General features: G+C 41.2%; 1 protein-coding gene across 3 annotated transcripts in view; it reads left to right on the top strand.

Moving 5' to 3' along the window:
* The window catches only part of LOC126424811 (G-protein coupled receptor moody-like), a 120,928-nt gene that overhangs the window by 92,229 nt on the left and 4,505 nt on the right, over nt 1–24,194 (top strand). For all 3 annotated transcript variants that reach the window (XM_050087604.1, XM_050087602.1, XM_050087603.1), the window contains exons 6-7: nt 3,798–3,909; nt 7,925–8,176. In XM_050087604.1, the coding sequence (XP_049943561.1) occupies nt 3,798–3,909; nt 7,925–8,176 (364 nt within the window). The remainder of the gene's footprint in view (nt 1–3,797; nt 3,910–7,924; nt 8,177–24,194) is intronic.

Here is a 24,194-nt window from a genome sequence, read left to right as displayed (position 1 = left end):
ATTTATTAACTGCTGCGTTATATTTGAGAAATAATTGTTGAAAGCACTAGCAACATTTTTGGGGTACTAGTTAGTTTATTTTTATCCGTAATGAGCTCTGTATTACTGTGATTAAGTGCCCTGGTACCCATTTCTTTCCTTATAATTTGCCAGGTTGCTTTAATTTTATTCTTGGAATCACACAGTATTTTTTTTCATTTTCTAGTTTTTTTGCTTTTGAAATAACTCGTGTTAGTATTCTTTTGTAATATGCAATAAATTCAGAACCGGTATTATGCCTGGAGTACTCATACAATCCCCTTATCCCTTTTGTAATCGACTTCTTTGTTTTTTTTAGTAGAGTTCAACATAGATGTTTTCTTGGGAAAAACCATGTCAAAAAAAAAAAAAAAAGTTTGAGTGGAGCCATAGACTTATGATAGTTCTCATTGGTATCATTACAGTCATACACATCTTTCCAACTTTCATCCTCCAGGAGAGAACAAAAATATTCCACATTTTTTATACTGAAATTCTTTACAGTGTGTTGTATTTGACTGGGAATTTGGTGTCCTGAAACATTCATTGCAAGAATTTGAGCATAGTGATCGATAAAATCCATGTTTACAACTTGAGTGTTGTAGGCATATTGGCACGTATTTATCAAGATCTGATCAGTAATAGATGCACAGGTAGGTGTTTCTCGAGTTGGTTCAGTTACTGTTGGACTGATGGTTGAATAATTGTAGTAAATTTATAATGTCATCTCTGAATTTATTGGATTTCGAGAAATCAATATTAAAGTCACCACATATAATTATGTTTTTCTTGGCAGAATGAATTTCTTCCCAGAGTTCCTCCATATGATTCTAAACACTTTTTCTGTCTCCACCTGGCGATCTGTATACACAAATAATAACTGTATTTTGCCTTGGTAGTTCAGCAATAGAGAGTTCTATATCTTTTTCACAGGGCAGTTTACGGAATATAGTTACATTATTGAATTCAATATTTTCTTTAACATATATATAAGTACCCCCATGACTCGATATTTTCCTACAAAACATGCTTGCAAGTTTGATCTGAGGAAGGTATGTTTGCTCTAAACTATCTTGTTTGAGGCATTGTTCTGTAAAGCATAGTACAGAAATATTAAATGATATTATTTCTATTTCATTTAGTTTATTGAGGAGTGACTGAATATTTTGATGGAGTAGTTTAAATTTAGGGACAGGGAGGGAATCATTTCTTCCTTGACCACTTATCTCACTATTTGAGCTAGTGTACTCAGTGATAAAAAAATCCTCATATTTTCCACGGGTGGTATTCATGGTGTTTGCTGGTTCACCATTTGTGGGTTCCTGCCTTTCTTCTGTCAAAATGTTCCCAATTTTCACTTTTTTCTGTCCATAAACGACTGCCTTGTTGCTGCATTTGATGGCTTGAAATTTGACCTAGTAAGTGTGTTGTTATGACTTTCATTGGGCTTATCTTTGGTTATAAAATGGTCCATAACTGTTTTTTCATGAGTGGCACTTTCTATTTGATTATCCGTTTGCGTATCCATTTTTCCTGTACCGGTACTTGGCTTTTCAGTTTTCACCATGTGTATGAAAGAAGCAACCCTATTACAAATGTGAATCTTTCCTTGTTTGTTTGGATGTAAATTTCGCAGATCTCTTCCTACACACGCCCATGGCATTGTTGATGTTTTCTAACATAGTGAGGCTTGCAGCTTTGATTTTTCCATGTAGGCCTTATATATCATGTCTAAGCGGTACTGGATGAATTATTACATATGTTTTTTTTGTGTGAGTTTAAGTATGTATTCCAAAGAATCTTTAATGTTCCTCTGCAATTCTTCTAGAGGTTCATCAGTGTCATTTGTGCCACTAATAATGATGAATGTACCATTGACGGAGAAGTAATCAGTTAATTTGTCTGCATTTTTCACAACTTCTTTAATTGGCTCCTCAGGTTTTATAATACTTTGCACACTGAATTTTTTGCCTAATTCGTCATGTAGTATATTCCCACAGTTTCTGCCATGACTGTCGCTTAAAACAAGAACTTTATTTCCTTTTGTAGCAGTTGTTTGAGACCTAACAGATCGTGAGTTTTCACACGAAACATGGTTACGGGTTTTCACTGCATTTTGCTTATTATGAGGTATTTGTGCTTCTAAATCCTTGATTTTAATCTTCATAGCGCTGTTTTCTTCTCGCAACACTTTAACTTCGTTCTTGATCACTTGACACCACCCGTCAGAATATGCCGTTGTTTCTGGCAGAATTTTCGACGCACTTTTCTTTATCAGCGGTTCACATTTTGGTGTTTGAAGTTCAGTAATTTCCATTTTTAGTGTACTGATACTAAATTGTAGACTGGATACTTGTTAATATAGTTTTGATATTTCATCCTTACACTTTGCATACAAGTTTTTTTTACTGGCAATATTAACATTTTTTCTGAGGAGATGCATGACATTCTTTTGCACACTATTGGTTGGCATAGACATTTTACTCAATGACTGTATTGGGAAAAGGGTGATAGAAGGGCATACATAAGTGTAAAATACACACACACATACTCTCACTCTGCAACTCCCCAGAGGAGGAGGAAAGGCTCAGATAGTTTTTGTCTTTGTCCTGTTGGGGGTCTTCAGCCCAGAGAATGGTTTGATGCACCTCTCCATGCTGCCCTACCCTGTGCAAGCTTCTTCATCTCCCAGTACCTACTGCAACCCACATCCTTCTGAATCTGCTTAGTGTATTCATCTCTTGGTCTCCCTCTACGATTTTTGCCCTCCAATACTAAAGTCATGATCCTTTGATGGCTCAGAATATGTCCTGCCAACCGATCCCTTCTTCTAGTCAAGTTGTGCCACAAAAATTTCTCTTCTCTCCAATTCTATTCCATACCTCCTCATTAGTTATGTGATCTACCCATTTAATCTTCAGCATTCTTCTGTAGCACCACATTTCGAAAGCTTCTATTCTCTTCTTGTCTAAACTATTTATTGCCCATGTTTCACTTCCATACATGGCTACACTCCATACAAATACTTTCAGACACGACTTCCTGACACTTAAATCTGTACGCAATGTTAACAAATTTCTCTTCTTCAGAAACGCTTTCCTTGCCGTTGCCAGTCCACATTTTATATCCTGTCTACTTCAACCATCATCAGTTATTTTGATTTCCAAATAGCAAAACTCCTACTTTAAGTGTCTCATTTCCTAATCTAATTCCCTCAGCATCACCCGACTTAATTCGACTACATTCCATTATCATCGTTTTGCTTTTGTTGACGTTCATCTTATTATGTACTCCTTTCAAGACACTATCCATTCTGTTCAACTGCCGTTCCAGACAGAATTACAATGCCGTTGGCAAACCTCAAAGTTTTTATTTTTTTTTCTCCCTGGATTTTAATTCCTGTTCCAAATTTTTCTTTTGCTTCCTTTACTGCTTGCTCAATGAATAGTTTGAATAACGTCAGGGATAGGCTACACCCCTGTCTCACTCCCTTCCCAACCACTGCTTCCCTTTCATGTCCTTCGACCCTTATAACTGCCATCTGGTTTCTGTACAGATTGTAAATAGCCTTTTGCTGCCTGTGTTTGACCCTTGCCACCTTCAGAATTTGAAAGAGGATATTCCAGTCAACATTGTCAAAAGCTTTCTCTACAAATGCTAGAAATGTAGGTTTGCCTTTCCTTAACCTATCTTCTAAGATAAGTTGTGAGTATTCCCTTATTATGGATACCGTTGGACCCATTGACTGCCCTAGCCTACAGTTTGTTTGTTGTTTGCAGGTGGCAGCAGTGTTTGGCAGAGGGCGCGCACCCAGCGGCAGCCCCTGCTCCGTCCGCAGATACAGCAACAACAACCTGGCCGCTGCACTGCCCACCAGCCCACCCGTCCCAGGTAACTAACGGACTGTACAGTGTCATCGTCAGCTGTTCAGGCTAATTCTGGGAATGCTGCACAGGCTGCAAGAGCAAGCTGCTTTCCAGCTGAATAAAACTATGTATCCGACCTGAACCCTAACTTGTGCCTTTTGTGGACAAGGGCTCTTACTGACGGTGCTACTAGAGCATGCCTCACAACCATCCCCCTTAGACATGTGTGGAGGTGTAGTAGTTAGCACACTGGACTCGCATTCAGGAGGACAATGGTTTGAACCCGCATCTGGCCATCCATATTTTGGTTTTCCATGATTTCTCTAAAATCACTCCAGACAAATGTTGGCGTGGTTCCTTTGAAAGAGCACGGCCGATTTCCGTCCCCAAACCAAGCTTGTTTTTGCATGTCTGATGACCTTGTTGTTGACGGGACATTTGAAGCACATCTCCCTTCCTTAACAACCAAACCCACAGCTTTCCTTCTGTCAGTACCTCTTCTCCTACCTACGACATATCTTCCAGGATGAGCATTCGGAGAGGAAAGAATATTGAGGATAAATGACTTAGACACAATTGAATAATCCGTCACAATTTGAGAACAGTTATGCCCATGTCTTCTGTACTACGAGTAGTAATTTTCTCTGGTTCAGAAATGTTTTCAGTATGCCTTCACAAAAATTTTTCATCTTTTTTCCAACAACATAAAATGTGTCATAGGTAGTAAAGCAAGACTAAATTTTAACCCGAAATAATTCCTTCTAGGCTATTATGACCATTCCTATGGCCAAATTTTATTTTAAAACAGTTAATCTGTAATTGAAAAAGGAACAAAAGCACACAAAGCTAGTTTTTAAGTGAAATTCCATGAGTAAAGCAGACAAAAGTTCACATAATTGTACTTTTTGTCGACTTGCAGTGTCAGAGAATTTTTTAAAATTATCTCAATGATTACAACATCCACCACTGCAATTTTGACCTTTTGGTCATTTTAAAATGGTGATGTGCTGAAAACACAGCAGTAGTCAACTTTAACATTAAAGATAAAAATTGTGAGGGCTTCTACAGCTCATCACATACACCATTGTTTTGTGACTGTGTGAATTTTACAGCAATTTTTGCATGTATCCAGATATTGTAGTGTGGAACAGTTTACTTTTACTGTGCATATAAAGGTGTATTTACACCTTTTTTTACTAACAGATTATAATTCGGCCAACTTTAGGAGTAATAGGTAATATTTCAACCAAAAATGTGTATCCTGTATTTGTCATATTTTGAAGGACACAAATATAAAACATGAAATAGTTGCACAGTCAACAATGTTCGAGGTGATAATGCCACAAATCACTGTGACTCTTACTACAAAGCTTTATTTATCAGGACTGTAATAGAGAAGCAGCATAACACATTAGTCAGCTGGTTGACATAAGACACTCAAAAAGCTAATGGAAGGCATATCTTGCGATAATATGCATTGCACACTTGATCGCATTATTCAGTTTGAATACTAGCTCAGTGTGGTTCAACATGCCAAAAAGTGCTCCAACAGCACAAAGGCGCAAGGTTCTGTTCCTGAATTTGGAGAGAAGTTCTTCACCATTGATAGGGAAATATTATTTTGTAACTGTGTGAAGTTAGTGTGCAAAAGTGTTTTAACATGCGACAACAGTGTAATACTGCTCAATACAGCAGCTGTGTGAAGAGAAGTGCTGAAAATTAAGGCAGATAAATACTGTTCTTTGAGAAGACAAGTCCATCTTCAGCCATACAATCATTTGTGTGAGATGACAGTGTCTTGCAACATCTCATTGAAGTAACTGAAGAATCCACAACACATCCAATTCCAGATGAATCTACATCGAGAAAGAAATGTTTATGTGTGCACCACGAGAAGTTGCTCAACAAAATGTGGATTAGTGTTGCTGACAAAAAGGTCTGGGAGAAAACAGTGATGTGGCTGGGCATTATGTTGCAAAAGTTGAGAAATGTTCCTCCTAACATGTGAAACTTTCAAGACTGTAAACAACTTGCCATTTTGTTTGACAAGTTTATGAATTTACAATGGCTGGATGGTGTAAGCAGAGGCAATGTTTTGTTGCTAGAGACAGGTGGTATTTAGTAAAAGGGTAAAGCAATCAAAGGGCTTCAGAATCTGCACCTGCCTTGTCCTTGCATTACAGAAGAGGTGTGACAAAAATTACTCTGATGTGTACAAATTAATTGACTGTGGGAAGAAAATCCATGTGAAAGCTCTGCTATGGGTCCATTCAAGGAACAAGCATCTTCACCCCCCCCCCCCCCCCTCCCCTAAGATTCAGGCTGCTGAGAATTACTGTACCAAAATAAAGACAACTTTCAATTTTTGTGAGCTTGACAGCAATGAATCAAGCATGGTAAAAATTGTGAGAGGTCTTTACAGATACCTTGTCTGGAAAATTTGCACACAGCAGTGCCAACTTTTCAGTGGTATCAAAAAAACCTTCAGATGACTTGAAATTGGTGGTACTCAACTGTGCTGGACATTGTGCAGGGTGAGTTGGGTCTAGCCTCATTGCCATGTGCAGCTGTGCAGAAACTGAAGATAAAAAGTTCTGTCAAACTAATCTGGAACACTGCTTTTGATGTGTGGCAGTGAAAAATGCAGTTTTACTGTTTTCACTTTACATGCAGGGTTCTGTTAACTTACGTTACCCCACATAAAAAACTTCCTTACGTAGAAAAATTAACTTACCCCATCTCAAAAACTCAACTTGACCAACATTACATTACCTAACCTAACCTAAAAATAAAACTTGACTTGCTTACTTGAAGAAAACTTAACTTGACTAACTTACCTAAAAAAAGCTTAGCTTGACTTGACATGTTTATTTTTAGGTAAACTTAAGTTGCTTACCTTAAAAGACATAGATTGTTTTGCTTACCTGAAAATAAGCTTGATTTGACTTGCTTACCTAAAAAGAACTTGCCCCCTGCCCCTTCTGGAGCCTCGGCCTCACCACACTGCCGCCCCCCCCTCCCCCTCCCGAAATAAGCTACTAGTTTCAAACAATACAAAAAGGAAGTACTACCCTCTCAAGCTGTTCAGAAATGAATTTTGTATTACTTTTTTTTAATGCAACAGGAATGCTTATTGAAAAACTTACATGAAGCCATATTTTTTTATGGTCCTATTTATGTATGTTTTAGGTCATAAATGCTTCCACATTTTGCTCTTTTTCACATCGTTAAAATCCAGGCCCTAGTCATGAAATTTCATGCTGACTGCAGAGTGGTAATGAAACCTGTACTCCCCAGACTTGAAGGAACAGATAACTCTTCCCTTGTATTCAGAATTACATAAATCCACTGCAATATATGTTGGCACTCTTTTTTTAGCCTAAATCCATAATGAATTGCACAAGCAGAACATTATGTTGTATTTATTAAAAGTTCTCTCCCATTCCTCCTGACCCTTCGTTTGTATTTCCTTGGCCTCTCTGTTTAGATACCAACAAGACTTCATTTGCAGTTACAACAATTTAGACAGGTCAAATATTGTGGTGTAGCATAAAGTTAAATACTTTGAATAAATCCTTGTAAGGAAACATACTTTGCATAAATAATGCTGAATCTCAGCAAAGATGTCTACCTTCCTCGTAAGTATAGATGCTAACAGATAACTGTGCTATTTGCTTCCCATTTGTTGTCTTTCGATGAAGATTGAAATGGAGGTAGCAGCGGGGATAGAACTACTCAACTTAGCAGACAATATTTGGAAAACCATGTAAGCTACAAACAAAGCTTGCATGAACAGTGCAACTAAACAACAGGGTTATTATGTCTGTCAGTGTAGCGTTAATACGACACCTGCTCTGTCAAGTTTTACATATTAAAAAACCAAAACACTTGTATAATTGGTATGATCCTGAGACCAGATTCAAAGCAGTATTATAAATGTAAAGTGGTTGTTAAAAATGCCTTTGACATAGTAACAGTTCCTTTAACAGTGCAGCATGATGATTTGTACATTGGCGAGCAAACATTTATGTTGCCAACAGGGAAGATGACGACAAAGGACAAGAAGCTGCTGAAAATGATCCTGGTGATCTTTGCATCATTTGTGGTGTGCTACCTGCCCATCACGGTCAGCAAGACATTCCACTCGGTCACCAACCTGCACGGGCTCAACATTGCTGGCTACATCCTCATCTACCTGTCCACATGCATAAACCCTATCATCTATGTCGTCATGAGCTCAGAGTACCGCCAGGCCTACAAAAACCTGCTCATGTGCCGTGCCTCGTCTGGAGGTAAGTATTGCTACTACTATGGGCACTCACGCAACTGTTCAGATTCATTACCTGACATCATATTTATTACTGGCCTTAATTGTGCAATGGGTCATGTCTCGAGTTAAAAAAGAAAACTCTAGTAGGCCACTAGCAATACATGTCCTCTGTTCTTTATCAGGGTTGCCACAAGTTCTGGAAATCAGGGAAATCTGGAAAAATCTCATTTTGTCTCAGTAGATGTAATTGTTTGTTTAATGAGATGTCAGGCATCATCAATGGCTGGCAGCAGCTGAGTACATGCGCCATTTCCCTGCTCCCTCATTCTTACTGCTTCTCCTATTTCTATCTCTACCTCTCCCCTCAGCTTGCAGCCAGTACTTCTTGTCTCTAGCCTAGCAGATGCTGAATCTGATGAGAGGCAGGGAGGCATGATGAGTGGTTTGCTTGGATGTGATTCTCAGAGACTGTTGACGCAGTGGTAATGTGTGCACGAGTGATATTATGAATGTGTGTGTCTGCTGTCATTTTCTGACAAAAATTTTGTTGAGAGAGTGTGATTGTCTGTGGTCCAGCAATCATCTTTTACGGTGAATTACTACCTATCCTCATTATTATTGATTCTCAGAGTATTTGAATAAGTTATTTGTTGCACAGAGTGATCGCCACGGTGTCTGACTCTTTAATAGCTGGCCACACTGGTGGATTTTCGTGACGGGCCAAAGCAGCAGGCCATTTCTGTAATGGAGCAGGCCTGCCGTTCTGAAGCCATTTGTTTCCCACTAATGTGCAGGCCCTGCCTGTCGGATCTAGTCTCACCGATCTGCCTGCAGGCCAGGTCCGTTTGTGTGTGGCATTATGCAATGGATTTTCATGGGCTGAGGACTGCGGTGCTCCTCGGTAGGTCAGAGGTCGAGGTCACACGCAACTGATTTCAGGAATTGCGACTGTCTCACTGCAAGTACAGTGTGGCATATTATTTCTTGTAGTAGATTTTGGCACTTAGAAAGTAGTTTATATATTTGATCAACAACTTTGCTTCTGCCATTTTTTCTCGAAGTTCGGGGCTTTATAGAAAAAACTTAAAATTCATAGTACTGCCCATTGCTGGCCACTACATCCTCCCATCTTTTGGATAGCATATGAATCCCGTGGCGGAAGAACTTGGCGTCTTTTGTGGGGATCCATGAGTCGATTCAATTTTTTCACTTGTTCTTATGATCGGACGTGCTGGTCAGCCAGACTGTATGCCACTGATCAAAAAAGGCGGTAGTCAGAGAGAGCAACGTATGGAGAATACAGCGGGAAGGACAGGACTTCTCATTTCAACATTTCTGTGCATAGTTTAATGGGTTTTGCGACATGGGTCAAGCACTGACCCGCTGCAATATTATCTTTATGCATCTATCGCTTTATTGTGGCCGTTTGTGTTTCAGTGCTGGGCTCAAAGGCATCAGTTACTTTCGATAATGACGTCCTGTGACTGTCTTCATCTGTTTCAGTAGCTACAAAAACGTTCTGTCTTCCATCGGCATGCTGGTCTTTGACATCAAAATCACCATTCTCAAGACGTTGAAAACATTCGCTCCACGTTCTTCTGCTAATAGTCCCCTCATCATTGGTCTTACCCAGCATTTTAAGAGCCACAGGTTTATTCATGTTAAAGCAGAAAATGGCGAGAAATGGGTGTGTAAGTTGACGTACTTAATCGAGAATAACCTTACGATGCAATCACAAATTGACTAATATTTTTATGGCATTATGTTTACAGATGTGTACGCGTATTGTATTAAACCTATGACCAACCACCTGAACCCCACTTGCCGCTACTGCCGTCTATTGCAAAACCGTGGAAGCAAAGTTGTAGACCTAATATTAGAAAGTATGGACGATAAGAGGAAGATGAAAATTGTGGCAGTCGCTGATGGTTTGTACGCTATGTACCCATATATTTCTTGAAAGGAAAATCACATAATACCTGTAAAATAATCGATATAACACAGTCGGTAATAACCGACACTAATGAACATAGTGAAACAAACATTTTATTGGCAGACACCTATAGTGTGCGCTTCCAGCCGGGTGGCGGTGTCTTCAAAGTGTGCCGAGACTTTGCGGATGCCAGTCGCTTCATATCTGCAGCGTGCTCCCCCCCCCCCCCCCCCCCCACCTGCCTGCGGGGGGCTGGATGCAGAGGGAGGAGCCGGAGGGCGGGGTGGAGGGTGAAGCGGGTGTACCGTTCGTGTCTCCGTCAGAGCATTCCAGTCATGTCTCGTGAGCTGGTCAGTTCTTGGTGCATTCATGGCATTTTGCAGCTAACGCTGGATTCCAGGCCGCGCTTAGTTGATAACCTTCATCCCTGTCCATGAGATTCTCGTGGACCCGTATTTCTATCAATTCTTTAGTGACACTGTCCCAACAGCACCCTGGTGTTCTCGAAATAAAAGGGGAAATACAGAAGCGTCCGATCTTACCCGTCGGCTTTGACCCATGACGTCACAAATACCGCGGAAACGACTATAAACAATTCCAATATGGCGGATATAAAAACATCGCATACGTATTGTAAACACTGAAATACACAAGTTTCACAAAAAGCCTAATGACTGTAACGGGACAAGCGTGGGAAATTAGGGGTTTTTGGGTGCGGAGAAACTAAATATACAGAAATGTAGCCACCGACCGCCATTCAAAACCACGCAAAACAACGAAATAAATCAACATCACAAAACTGACCAAATACCAAAAAACACATTCCTATCCATAATCGGACACTTCCCTTAACCTATATAGCTCAACAGAACCTACCGATCACATCCCCCAATAGAAAACTAAGAAACGAAAGCTTCCCTTACACCTACATACATCGGCACTTATGCAGTTTAGCAGGTACGGAAAAAATTTTTCATTTTTTTTCAAAATTTGATCATCATGTGTCGTTATGCGGTGGGGGGAGTCTGCAGTGCCCCCCCATCCCCCCACAGGCTTCATTAGTGTCAAATCAATATTTTCGAATCATAGGCGGCCGCTGCCGCGGCCGCATTCCAAAAAAAAAACTCCCAACCTAACCTCAAGTGGGCTACGCTACAGATCAATATGTTCATCAAATTGCTTCATATTACGTATACATGTTCATTAGTGTCAAATCAATATTTTCGAATCCTAGGCGGCCGCTGCCGCGGCCGCATTCCAAAAAAAAACTCCCAACCTAACCTCGTATTCAGGGCTACGCTACAGATCAATGTGTAGGTCCCTTACGTCACGGGTCAAAGCCGACGCGTGAGATCGGATGTTTCCAACCTATACCCAATACACAAAACATACATAAATAACCAAAAAAAAAACGGAACTTACCTCAAAAAAGTTCCAGCTCCACAAACTAGATTGGCCACCACAATCACACACAAATGCACACACGCACGCACGCACACACACACACACACACACACACACACACACACACACACACACACACACACCAACGAAAAAATACTGAACTAAAATAAAAACCCAACCCACCCAAACGTCAACCCCCTCCCCCACAACTCCAAAATACAACACACAAACACTATACAACAAAATAAACCACCCACCCACCTACCCAGCCCACCCTAACTAACCACTTTCGGTCTATACATTTTACCCACAGCCCTTAAAAAAACCCGAAGAATGCAATAGCCCTCTGGGACACTCTTCCGCCAACAGTACTCATCTAAATGAGACTGAAGGTTGGAAGAGCGCCTCTTCCCCCTCCCAAGAACTGACTTAACCACTCCCCACATCCCCTCAATTGTGTTAGTGCAAGCCCCAGTATCATAATTCTTAAACTCTAGACTGTGGTTCACTACTAAATGATTAAATCCCCTCTCACCCAACCCCCTATATGAAGAAAACGCATCTGAAACTACTGTGGACCCCGGCTCTACATACTCCTCAATTAACCCCACTAATTCAGGCTTCGACCTCCCCTCCACAACCCTAAAAACACATTCAGTACCCCCACCCCCCTGAACAACAGCCCCCCACACCCAAAGACCAGCCACAGACTTCCCCCTCCCATACTTCCTTTTACCAAACTGCGACTCATCCACCTCCACAAGCACCCCATGCCCACCCAACTTACCCCTGTACTTAATAAATTCGGAACACACCTCACGACAAAAGGAATACCAGTCTAAAACAGTCCTCTCACTCACACCAGTCTCAAACGCGCAAAAACTCTGCCCGCAACTATAACAAAAATAATACGTAATAAGCACAATCTCACGCATGGCCAATCTAGACTTCTCGAACCAGGTACCACGCCTTACAGAACGCCATACGCCATCTTTCCGGCAACACCACATGTATCCGTCCCTGGTCCGAGAGTCCGGAACTTTAACCAATTTCATAGGTTCACGGCACACACCGCACTTCACGACCTCGGCAATTAAGCCAAATAGCTGAAGAAATTTAATCAGCTCTAAAGCTGTCTCCCCCATCATCGCCCTCAACCGAACACTGTTAAGGCGGTCTTTCATATCCATTCCTGAACAAAAAACCACAACCAAATACACTCAATAACAAACTCACCCGACGTACAGCAATGAGCATTAAATTAACCATTAACTCACTAATAGAAATTCCGCTTCAAATCCAACACCTGAGCAACAGAAAACTGACCCCACCACACGAAACAAACGAAACAAACGAAAACCATGAACACACCACCAGAGAGCACGACAAACAAAAACAAGACATCTACAAACACGCCACAATCGCAAATCAAACTCCGCGCCGTAATGACGTCACACACCACAACACGCTTACGTCACGGGTCAAAGCCGACGGGTAAGATCGGACGCTTCTGTTGACCCATAAAAGGTGTGGTTTTCTTTCATACTATGTTCAGCTATAGCAGATTTCTCTGTCTGTCTAAGTCGGGCGTGTGTGATGTGTTCCTCGCACCTTTTTGAGATTCAGCACTGCATTTGTCCAATGTACTGTACACCACATTCACAGGCAATGCCAAGTATGTTGAGTTTGAGTGGGTCTTAAGCTGAGTCCAGCAGCTCTTTAGTCTTTGGCAGTGGTCGGAAGAAGGTATTTATATTCGATTTTCTCAGTAGCCTCCCGACTTTGGCTGACACGGGCCCCAAATATGGCAGAAAGGCAAGATTCTTGTTACCTTCTTCTTCCTCTTCCCGAAATTTGTCAGCCTGTCTCCTGTTGAAGGCCCCCACCAATCTCTGTTTCACTGTACCCATTTTTCCGAAATACCTCTCTTAGGTGATGTAATTTGTCTGAGAGGCTTTCTTTGTCACGCGCACCCTATGTACCGAGATGGTCATGCTGATTAAGGAGTGCCAAGGCATCTTGTAGAGGTACTTTAGTGAACAAGGTGGTGACGTCTTGGGACTTCGAGCCTGAAACAGTGAAGCTCTTTGAATATGCACTTATGACCACCTACTTCAAGTGGATGCAGTGGCCATGGGATTTCCCCTTGCTCCAGGGATCGCAATTCTTTATTTGGAACACTTCGAGGACGTGGTTCTACAAACTGCTCACCATAAACCCAGGCACTTCTTCCGCTATGTCGACGGTACTTTCATGCTTTGGCAGTAAGGCACTGGAGGAGTTTATGGACCACCTAAACAGCATACATGAGAATATCACCTTCACGATGGAATTAGAGAAGAATGGCTGTATTCCATTCCTGGACATACTGATTAGGAAGAAGGTGGATGGCGCGCTGGGTCATTCAGTGTTTAGAAAGAAGACGCACACAGACCTGTACCTCCACGCAACCAGCTGCCACCATCCAGCACAATGCCAGTCAGTACCGACCACCTTGGTACATAGGGTGTGCATCATTTGTGACAAAGACAGCCTCTCAGATTAATTACACTACCTAAGAGAGGTATTTTGGGGGTACAGTGAAACACAGATTGGTAGGGCCTTGAAGGGGAGACAGGCTGACAAATTTCTGGAAGAGGAAGATAACAAGAGACTCGCCTTTCTGCCATATTTGGGGCCCGTGTCAGCCAAAGTTGGGAGGCTACTGAGAAAATCAAACATACATACCTTCTTCCGACCACCATCGAAGATGACAGAGTTGCTGGCGTCAGCTGAAGACCCACTCAAACTCAACACACCTGGCAAACATAGCATTGCCTGTGAATGTGGTGTACAGTACATTGGACAAACGCAGCACTGCATCTCAAAAAGGTGCGAGGAACACATCAGAAATGTCCGACTTGGAAAGACAGAGAAATCTGCTACAGCTGAACATATTATCAAAGAAAACCACACCTTTTATTTCAAGAACACCAGGGTGCTGTGCTGAGCCGGGAGCTATTAGGACAGCATCATCAAAGAATCGATATGAATATGGGTCCACGAGAATCTTGTGAACAGGGTTTAAGGTTGTCGACATAGTGCAGTCTGGAATCCAGCATTAGCTGCTGCAATACGCTGTGAATGCACCAAGAACTGTCCAGCTCACGAGACGTGACCGGAATGCTCTGACGGAGACACTAACGGCACACCCGCTTTCCTGTCCACCCCACCCACCGGCTCCTCTGGATTCAGCCTCCCGCGGCCTGGTGGTTGGGGGCACACCGCAGGTATAAAGGGACCAGCATCTGCAGAGTCTCAGCACTTCGCCAGAAGATGATGAGCATGTCACTCGTTGAAACGTCGCAGTTTGAAGACTCTGTTACCTGGCTAGAAACCCGAGAACTCTTCACCAGCTGTATAAGGCAGGAAAGCATACATTCACAATTGCAAAAGATGTCAGTACTTAAGATTTTTGATCACACATTTAGAAATACAGAATTTCTTGACAAGCTCTGTCTTTATTTACCCTTGAGATCTCAAAATTTGTCAGGCAAATTGCTAAAACTTGTCTGAAAATCAGGAAATTTCAGATGGGGAAACTTGTGGCAACCCTTATTATTGGAGACTTTGCTTGTGTGTGTGCTTTCAGCACATGTACTGTACACATGTCCATTTCACCCTCTCTGTGGCATCTCTTCTTCCCTGTGCCTGTCAAACTCAAACTCAAACTCAACCTCTCACCTCTATCTGTATCTCCTCCTCCCCTCTCTTTGTCCATACCATTCTCTCCCCTGTTCCATCTGCCTCATCCATCTCCTCGCCCTCCCCTCCTAAATCAGTCTCAGTATCCCCACACCTTGCTCATTGGCAAGTGTATCCCCTGCAATACAGTAGGCTGATATTACTCCCACAACATGCCTTTCATCAGGGGAGCCTACTTGTTAGGGCCCAGAGAACTGTTTTTTGCCCCACAAAACAGGTTGATACCGTTCCCCATAAACCAATTGCCTAGGAGGTATTGTCTTTGGTTAGTAATTGGTTGGTTTTGGGGAAGGAGACCAGACAGCGAGGTCATCGGTGTAGGGGAGGATGGGGAAGGAAGTCGGCCGTGCCCTTTCAAAGGAACCATCCCGGCATTTGCCTGGAGCGATTTAGGGAAATCACGGAAAACCTAAATCAGGATGGCCGGACGCGGGATTGAACCGTCGTCCTCCCAAATGCGACTTTGGTTAGTAATCAAAACATCCTTGGTCCTGGGTTTGAACCCCGACACTGTTTAAATTTAGAGTCAAAATCATTAGTATTGGCAGCTGCAGACTTCCAGTGTAAGACGTTGCCCCTCATTCAGTCAGTGGCCTTGTCGAAGAGGCTGGATGGGCAGACGGAGGTTCAGTACACTCTCTTGCCTTTGGAGTGGGAAATTGCCCAAAAGGTGGAAGAATTAGCAACAATCAACAGCATGAGGATGTAGAAGGCAATGGAAACCACATGTGATGTGTATTCACAAGACAAGGCCTGTAATTGAAAAAGTGTCATGATGATCTCTCCATTGGCAAAAGATTCTGCGGTAGTCCCCCATTCAGATCTCCAGGAGGGGACTGCCAAGAGGAGGTGACCATGAGAAGAATGTTGAATAAACAACAAAAGGGTAAGGTTGTACAAGTTGGAGTGTGGAATGTCAGAAGGCTGAACATGGTAGGGAACCTATGAAATCTGAAAATGGAAATGCAAAGTCTCAATCTACATATAGTGGGTCAGTGAAGTGACATGGAAAGAAGATAAAGATTTCTTGTCGCACGAGTATAGGATGTATGGACAGCAGCAGAAAATGGTATAATGGGAGTGGGATTTGTTACAAATAGGAAGGTAGGACAAAAAATATATTACTGTGAACAGTTCAGTGATATGGTTGTTCTAACCAGAATTGACAGCAAACCAACACCAACAACTATAGTTAAGGTAAACATGCGACGTCACAGTCTGACAATAGAGAGACAGAGAAAGTATATGAGGATATTGAATGGGTAATGAAAATCTAAAAAGTCATGTGGGGAATGGAATGCAGTTGTAGAAGAAAAGATTACAGGAGAATATGGGCTTGGGAAAAGGAATGAGAGAGGAGAAAGACTAATTGAACTCTGTAATAAATTTTAGTTAGTAATGGCAAATACACTGATAAGAAACCACAAGAGGAGATGGTATACTTGGAAACGGCCAGGAGACACAGGAAGATATCCGTTAGATTACACCATGGTCAGACAGCAATTCCAAAATCAGATGTTGGATCTTAAGACATAGCCAGGCGCGGACATGGACTCAGATCACAATGTTGTAGTGATGAAGAGTAGGCTGAAGTTTGAGAGATTAGTCAGGAAGAATCAATATGCAAAGAAGTACTAAGGAATGAGGAGGTATACTTGAAGTTCTCTGAGGCTGTAGGCAGTTCAGTTGAAGATGTCCATTCACCTCTAAAAAGCGCAATCACGGAAGCTAGAAAGAAAAAGATACATACAAAGAAACGAGGGGTAACAGAAGAAATACTTCAGTTGATGGATGAAAGAAGGAAGTACAAAAATGTTGAAAGAAAATTCAGGAATATAAACATACAAGCCAGTTAAGAATGAAATAAATAGGAATTGCAGGGAAGCTAAGGCGAAATGGCTACATGAAAAAAATGTGAGGAAATCAAAAACGAAATGATTGTCAGAACGGACTCAGCATGTAGGAAAGTTAAAACAACCTTTGCTGAAACTAAAAGCAAGGGCAATAACATTAACAGTGCAATGGAAATTCCACTGATAAAAATGCAGAGGAGAGAGTGAATAGGTGGAAATAATACATTGAAGGCCTCTATGAGGGGAAAGACTTGTCTGACGACATGATAGAAGATGAAACAAGAGTCGATTTAGAAAAGATAGGGGATCCAGTAACTGAATCAGAATTTAAAAGAGCTTTGGAGGACTTAAGATCAAATAAGGCAGAAGGAATAGATAACATACTATCAGAATTCCTAAAATCATGGGGGCAGTGGCAACAAAATGACTATTCACATTGGGGTGTAGAGTGTATGACTGTGGCGATATACCATCTGACTTTCGGAAAAATATTGTCCACACTATTCCAAAGACTGCAAGAACTGAGAAGTACGACAATTGTTGCGCAATCAGTTTGAAGCCCACGTATCCAAGTTGCTGACATCAGTAGTGTACAAAATAATGGGAAAGAGAACTGAGGGTACGGTAGACGATCAGTTTGGCTTGAGGAGAAATAAAGGCACCAGAGAGGCAATTGCGACATCACGGTTGATAATAGAAGCAAGACCAAAGAAAAATCAGGACATGTTCATAGGATCTGTTGACTTGGGAAAGCTGTTCAACAGTGTCAAATGGTGCAAGATGTTCAGAATTCTGAGGAAAACAGGAGTAAGTTATAGGGAGAGATGGGTAATGTACAACATATACAAGAGTCAAGAGGGGGGAAGACCAAGAACAAAGTGGTCGGATTAAAAAAGGATCTAAGGCAGGGATGTATTCTTTCGCCCATACCGTTGACTGTATACATCAGAGAAGCTATGATGGAAATAAAAGAAAGGTTCAGGAGAGGAATTAAAATTCAAGGTGAAAGGATATCAATGATAAGATTCACTGATGACATTGCTATCCTCTGTGAAAGTGAAGAAGAATTACAGGATCTGCTGAATGTAATGAACAGAATATGGATTGAGAGTGAATTGATGAAAGATGAAAGTAATAGAAATGAAAACAGGGTTATTGGTCACAACATGGATAAAATTAAGGATTTCTCTTATCTAGGCAGCAACATGACCCATGGCCGACACAGCAAGAAGCAAAAAGGGCATTCCTGGCCAAGAGAAGTCTGCTTGTATGAAATTGTAGATCGTAATTTGAGGAAGAAATTTCAGAGAATGTATATTTAGAGCACAGTATTGCAACATGGACTGTGGGAAAACCAGGAAAGAGAGACTGAGATGTGGTCCTACAGAAGAATTTTAAAAATTAGGTGGACTGATATGGTAAGGAATGATGCAGAATCAGTGATTTAAGGAATATATGGAAAACACTGACAAGACACAAAGGAATAACTTCCATGGTACTAGAAGGAGCTGTAGATGCAAAAATTTTAGAGGAAGACAGAGACTGGAATACATCCACCAAATAATTGAGGATGTAGGTTGCAAGTGCTTCTCTGAGATGAAGGGATTGGCACAGCAGAGGAATTTGTGGTGGGCACGTCAAACCATTCAGAAGACCGATGACCCAAAAAAACTGTTCCCACCCAACATGCCTGTTGGTCAGGCAGGGCAGCCTAGACACCAGGCGTTGGAGAAGAAACACGTTTTTCCCATGTCTCTGCTCCTATTGGAGCAAGACTTTGAGCTCCATTACCCTTGACAATGTGAACAGCCACATTTTGCATCTAGTGTTTCTGACATATTATTTTCTCTTTGACTCATTGGAGAAGGTTCTTGTCTTATCAGTGCACTCAATTTTCAGTTTCCCTTTATAGTTCCACATCTCATATGCTTTGATTCTATTCTCTCTTTGGTTTTACTGCAGTCTGTGATTCAGTTCTGTGCTATAGACGTACTTTCTCAGAAATTTATTTCTCCAAATAAAGCCCGTGTTTCATACTAATAGACTTCTTTTGGCCCGGAATGCCCTCTTTTCCTGCGCTTAGCTGCTTTCCATGTCGTTCTTGCCTCATCCTCTGTATGTTATTTTACTTCTGAGGCAGTAGAGTTACTACTCTTTGTCTACTAAGGGGCCTCCAATTTTAAGTTTATCGATAATCACATTTCTGCTCCTCTTGATTACGGTAAGTCTTTTTCAGTTTTCATTAGACTGTTTGTTCCATTCAATGGGTCCTCTAATTTTTCCTCTTACTTTTTCAAGAGTGGTGCTGAAGTAAAATCAAGAAATGAGAGTGGGAAAAGAAAGAAACAGTGACTGAGTTAGATACCCTCATCTCAATGCAGCCCAACAGCCAACTTACTTGCAGATTAAAGGATCAACTACGTTATCATGTATCCGGGATTCAACTCTAACAACCGAGAGTAGTCCATGCTTTTGGAGTTTGAGAGTGTTGCCACTTATGTTGTAATCTCAATGGGTGTGATTGTCCCCATGTTGGTGTTGCGTAAGTAGATCAGCTGCATTAGTACTTGTCTTAACCTGTACATATGTTGTGCTCATGATACATGCTATGCCCTTGTGCAGCTGAACACCTTCAATTTACCTTTTGTATGCTGTTCTTTTTGCCATTCTAAGCTTAGTTCTGAAGGATGTCTTACTTTCAATATGAATTGTAAAAAATTTGTCTTTCTGCTTAGTTCCATTTTCAGAAGTAGTTTTCTACATATGGTGCAAATATAAGATATTTTGTCTATAGCATTGGTAAGTTCATCTGTGTACCACTTAATGTCCTTCTGTATAGGTTTGCTTCTACAGCTGATTTTTATAAGAGCAGAACAAGTATGCCACAAATGTAAATACGGCCCCTCTACCCCTACTTTTGAGGGCAGTCCTTCAATTTTGTTTTGGTTTAGCCTAAAATGTGTAAATCTCCCACCAGCAATACTGATAGTGTAGAAATTCCTTTCAAAGCTAATAATGATGTTAGCTACACATGCTTTGTCATGTATGGCCTTTGTATTGCTACAATATAGATTGAACATTATGAGGAGGTAGAAAAATGACTTGCTGACTCTCGTTTCCCATTCTGATATCTAAGTCCCAACAGATAGTAATTTTTGTTTTAGATTTTAACCAATTTTTCATTATTAATCCATTTCAGAACATTGTGTGCTAATACCAGTTTTTGTGAATCTTGTATCCTCTTTAGCAAATATACCTGCCCCACCATTCCCCTCCCCCTCCATCATCCCTCTGATACCCGTACCTGAATAATTGTCACTGAGCTGTTGTTGACTCTCTAGTTGTCAACTTTCCTGGTACAAATATTTCGAATATTACCAGTTACTGTGACTGTAAAGGAGTCAAATAACATGTAAAAATGAGTAGAAATACAAAGTATTTTGAGTGAACCCAACCAGCTGAAAAATTATCCTTTTGGAGTGTAAAAAAAGGCAAATAAGCATCTCTTTTAAAGACTTTTACATGAAAGAGGGAAACCAACTTCTTCAAACCTTGTGTCACCTTCCTCATTAAAAATCTGGTAGCATGCAAACATATTCGTGCTCATTTAACACCAAACATTCAAACAAAATCCTTTTACCCAGTCTCTCTTTGTAGTATAGCCTTCACACTCAACGTCTCCCTCTCACTACCACTGCATCCTTTTTCTCCCACTGATTTACAGTATATATCCCTATATCTCACTGCTACTGTCTCCCTCTCCTGTCTCACTGCCCCCATCTACACAATACCTTAGCAACTCAAAAATTCTGGAGGGGGGGGGGGGGGGGGGCAACTTATTCTTTCCCCTATACTTGCGTGTTTGAAATGTCGGTCTAAAATGCACCCTTCCCTATATGAAGGGCAGTCAAAACGTTTCTGACTCCAGATAGTTACCATAATGTCTCGCACAAACACTCAGTCTTATGCAACAGTGAAAAACTGGGTGTCTGACTTCAAATATGGAAGAATGTGTGTGGAAGCTGTGCCAAGAAGTGGAATACCTGTCACTGTTGCCGCTGATGAAACAGTGACTGCAATTCACAGTACGATTTTGCAGGATCATTGAACAACACAAAATCACAACTAGAGTCTCCTCTGGGTGTGCAAATGAAATTGTTGTGGATATTGTGGGAATGTAGAACATTTCATCTCAGTGGGTCCCGAAAGACTTGAATGCACATCAGAGACGGGAGTGTGGGCAGTGTTGTGAAGAAATCATCTGCCAATCTGAAGATGGCTTTCTTGCAAGGTATGGGACAATGGATGAAACATGGGTTCACCACTTTGATCCTGAGACAGAACAACAGTCACGACAATGGCAACATCCTTCATCCCATACCCCAAAAAAATTTGGGGTGCAAAAATCAGCCAGTAAGGCGATGGCATTGGTCTTCTGGATGCAGAAGGGGTAATTATGGTGGATTCTTGCAAAAGGGTGTAACTATAAAGGCATCATACTATTTCACTGTTTTGGAGAAGAGAGAAAGACAGAAAGGTGTGGAGTTCTTTTGCATCAGGACCACACACCGGCACCCAAATCGCCTGCAGCACTGGACACTCTGCTTGACAGGTTGGAATTGTTACGTCATCTGCCATGTTCTCCAAATTTGACTCCATCAGACTTTTTTTAGGTTTGGGAAAAGAAAAAAAGATCTCAAAGGACGACGATTTGACAACGATGACGCAGGGAACGCTTGGTTGGGCTCGGAATTGAAGAGCTTTCATTTGAATGGTTTGCAGAAGTTATGTGAGCATGCTTGCAACTGTATTAGTGTACACAGGTATTACATTGAAAAATAAATTGGTATTATGAAATTTCTGTCATTCTATATTTGTTAGGCTAGAAACTTTTTTGACCCCATCCTTGCACTTACGTGTTGAAGTTTGCCAGATTCCATTGTCCCCCGCCAAAGCCTGTGTATGGTCTCAACTCATCTCTCTTTTTCTTTTACTGCCACTGTCACTGTGATTCCCACTGTTACTCCCTTCATCTCTTTCAGTGCCACTTTCTCTCTCCGTTTGTCTCTGACATAGTCTCCTCCCTCTTTCACTGACACTGTTCTGTGCTACTCTCTTACAGCACAAAAAGCATGAATATGTTCACAAGCAACAGAGCAGAATGAGGATTCAGGCAGCTGGTTCCCCACTTTTTTTGTCAGCATCTTTGCAACAGGAGCTTGTTCACCTTTCTGTGCCTTGGCAATTTTCAGCTGCTTCCCTTCTTTTCTCCGCTGCAGCTGGGTGTGCTGCTTATATAAAGTGAATACTATAGGTTAAATCAGGATGGAATAATGACAGATTAGACACCATATAGCGGAGATGCTGAGTTGCAGATACGCACAATAAAAAGGCTCTTGAGCAAGTAAGCTTTTGGCCAAAAAGACCTTCATCAGAATTAGACAAAACATGTCAAACAGGCCCAAACCTCTTTGCAGCACCTCCCAAAAATGTTTAAATGTGTGTGAATTCCTAACGGAACAAAGTGCTGAGGTCATCGGTCCCTAGACTTACACATGACTTATGCTAAGGAGAACAAAACACACACGGGCTGCGCAGCCAGTGACACAGCGCCTCAAAACGCACGGCGCAGTACCTCCCCTCCATCCATGAAATTCTCCTATCGTGCAATCCAAAATTCCTGAATCCCATATCACAAACAACTCTTGCCCTCCAGGAACTAGAGCAGCATGCACAATGCCACCTCAAAAAACACTCGAACCTGTTCACTTCCTACTCCTACCTTGGGCTACCAATACCCACCACCTCTACAACAATCTCCTACACACACCACCCCATTTGACAAATCCTCCCTTGCAGACCTACTCCACCCTCAATAGCCACTAACAGCACTATATATAATCAAGAACCTATAGAGACCCAAAACACAGTCATGAAACTTTCCTCCAAAAGCCTTAGCCCTACAGAAGTATCAGACCTTTCCAAAGGCCTCACCTTTTCCCCCCACTCCCAAATTCAGTCATATAGGATTTGTTAAAGATGTTCTCACCTTCTCCCAGTCCCTACTGTGGAAACATTTTTTCACCTTTCACCACAAACTCTACCAAAGACCATTGTTGCACTCTGCCTGAGTCAGTTTGCTCCTCCATCCAAGTGTGATCCAGCTAAGCTGCAACCACTGTGCTGTGTGTGTTTTTTTTGTCTCATTCTGATGAAGGCCTTCTAGCTGGAAGCTTACTTATTTTACAGTCTTTCTGTTGTGCATGTCTGTGACTCATCAGATCTGCTATAAGGTGAATAGTGATCTACCCTTTTCATAATATTGTCATTATTGAATAATATAGGATATTAGTTATGACAGTGCATTTATATACTTTGACACATACAAACTATAAAGAAGTACATATAAGAGAAGGTTAACATAAAATTTTTTTGTTTACATTTTTTAAAAACTTTGCTCATCAATTGCAATTCATTGGAAATGAAAATGCTCAGCTTATGATTTGTATCTTGAAAGAGTAAATATGGTATTAGAAATATTTTACTGAATTATCAGTTTCAGATAAAATGACTATTAATTATTAAGTTCTTTTCTTTTCAAATATGTTAAAACCCTTTCTTTTGTCATTGCAGTACAGCATATTTGTATAGACATGAAGTGTTACCTAGAGACTGTGTCATAAAGTTTTATTGGTGAAAAAAATGCTGACCACAACCTAGTTTGGTGACTTCAGAACCCTTGCCATTTGTTCACGACCTCAGTTAAAACTACATTAACACCTCAGACCTGATATTACCTGCATCAGTACATTAACTTTGAACCTCTGGACCTTGGTAATGGATAACGATATTTTGATGAACTGCCATGTACAAAAATTATAGAAGTGGCCATCTCCACAATTGGTGCTTTTCCATCCAAAAAATCACAGGGTTTCAAGATTTTCTTATAAGCTATCTACGGTCCACCCCAGACCACACCTAACTGAAAGAACCAATCAGTTTGCCTGGGCTGGAGGAAGTGTGTAATTTTTAATTATAAATTTTTGACCCTGTACTGTACAATAGCTACAGTATGCTCGTTCTTCTGATGGATATATACAAATCAT

Source organism: Schistocerca serialis, chromosome 10 (genome assembly GCF_023864345.2).
Source record: "Schistocerca serialis cubense isolate TAMUIC-IGC-003099 chromosome 10, iqSchSeri2.2, whole genome shotgun sequence".
Classification (NCBI taxonomy): Eukaryota; Metazoa; Arthropoda; class Insecta; order Orthoptera; family Acrididae; genus Schistocerca; species Schistocerca serialis.
The sequence above is the reverse complement of the archived record's forward strand: the minus strand, read 5'-3'. Positions and strand labels throughout refer to the sequence as shown.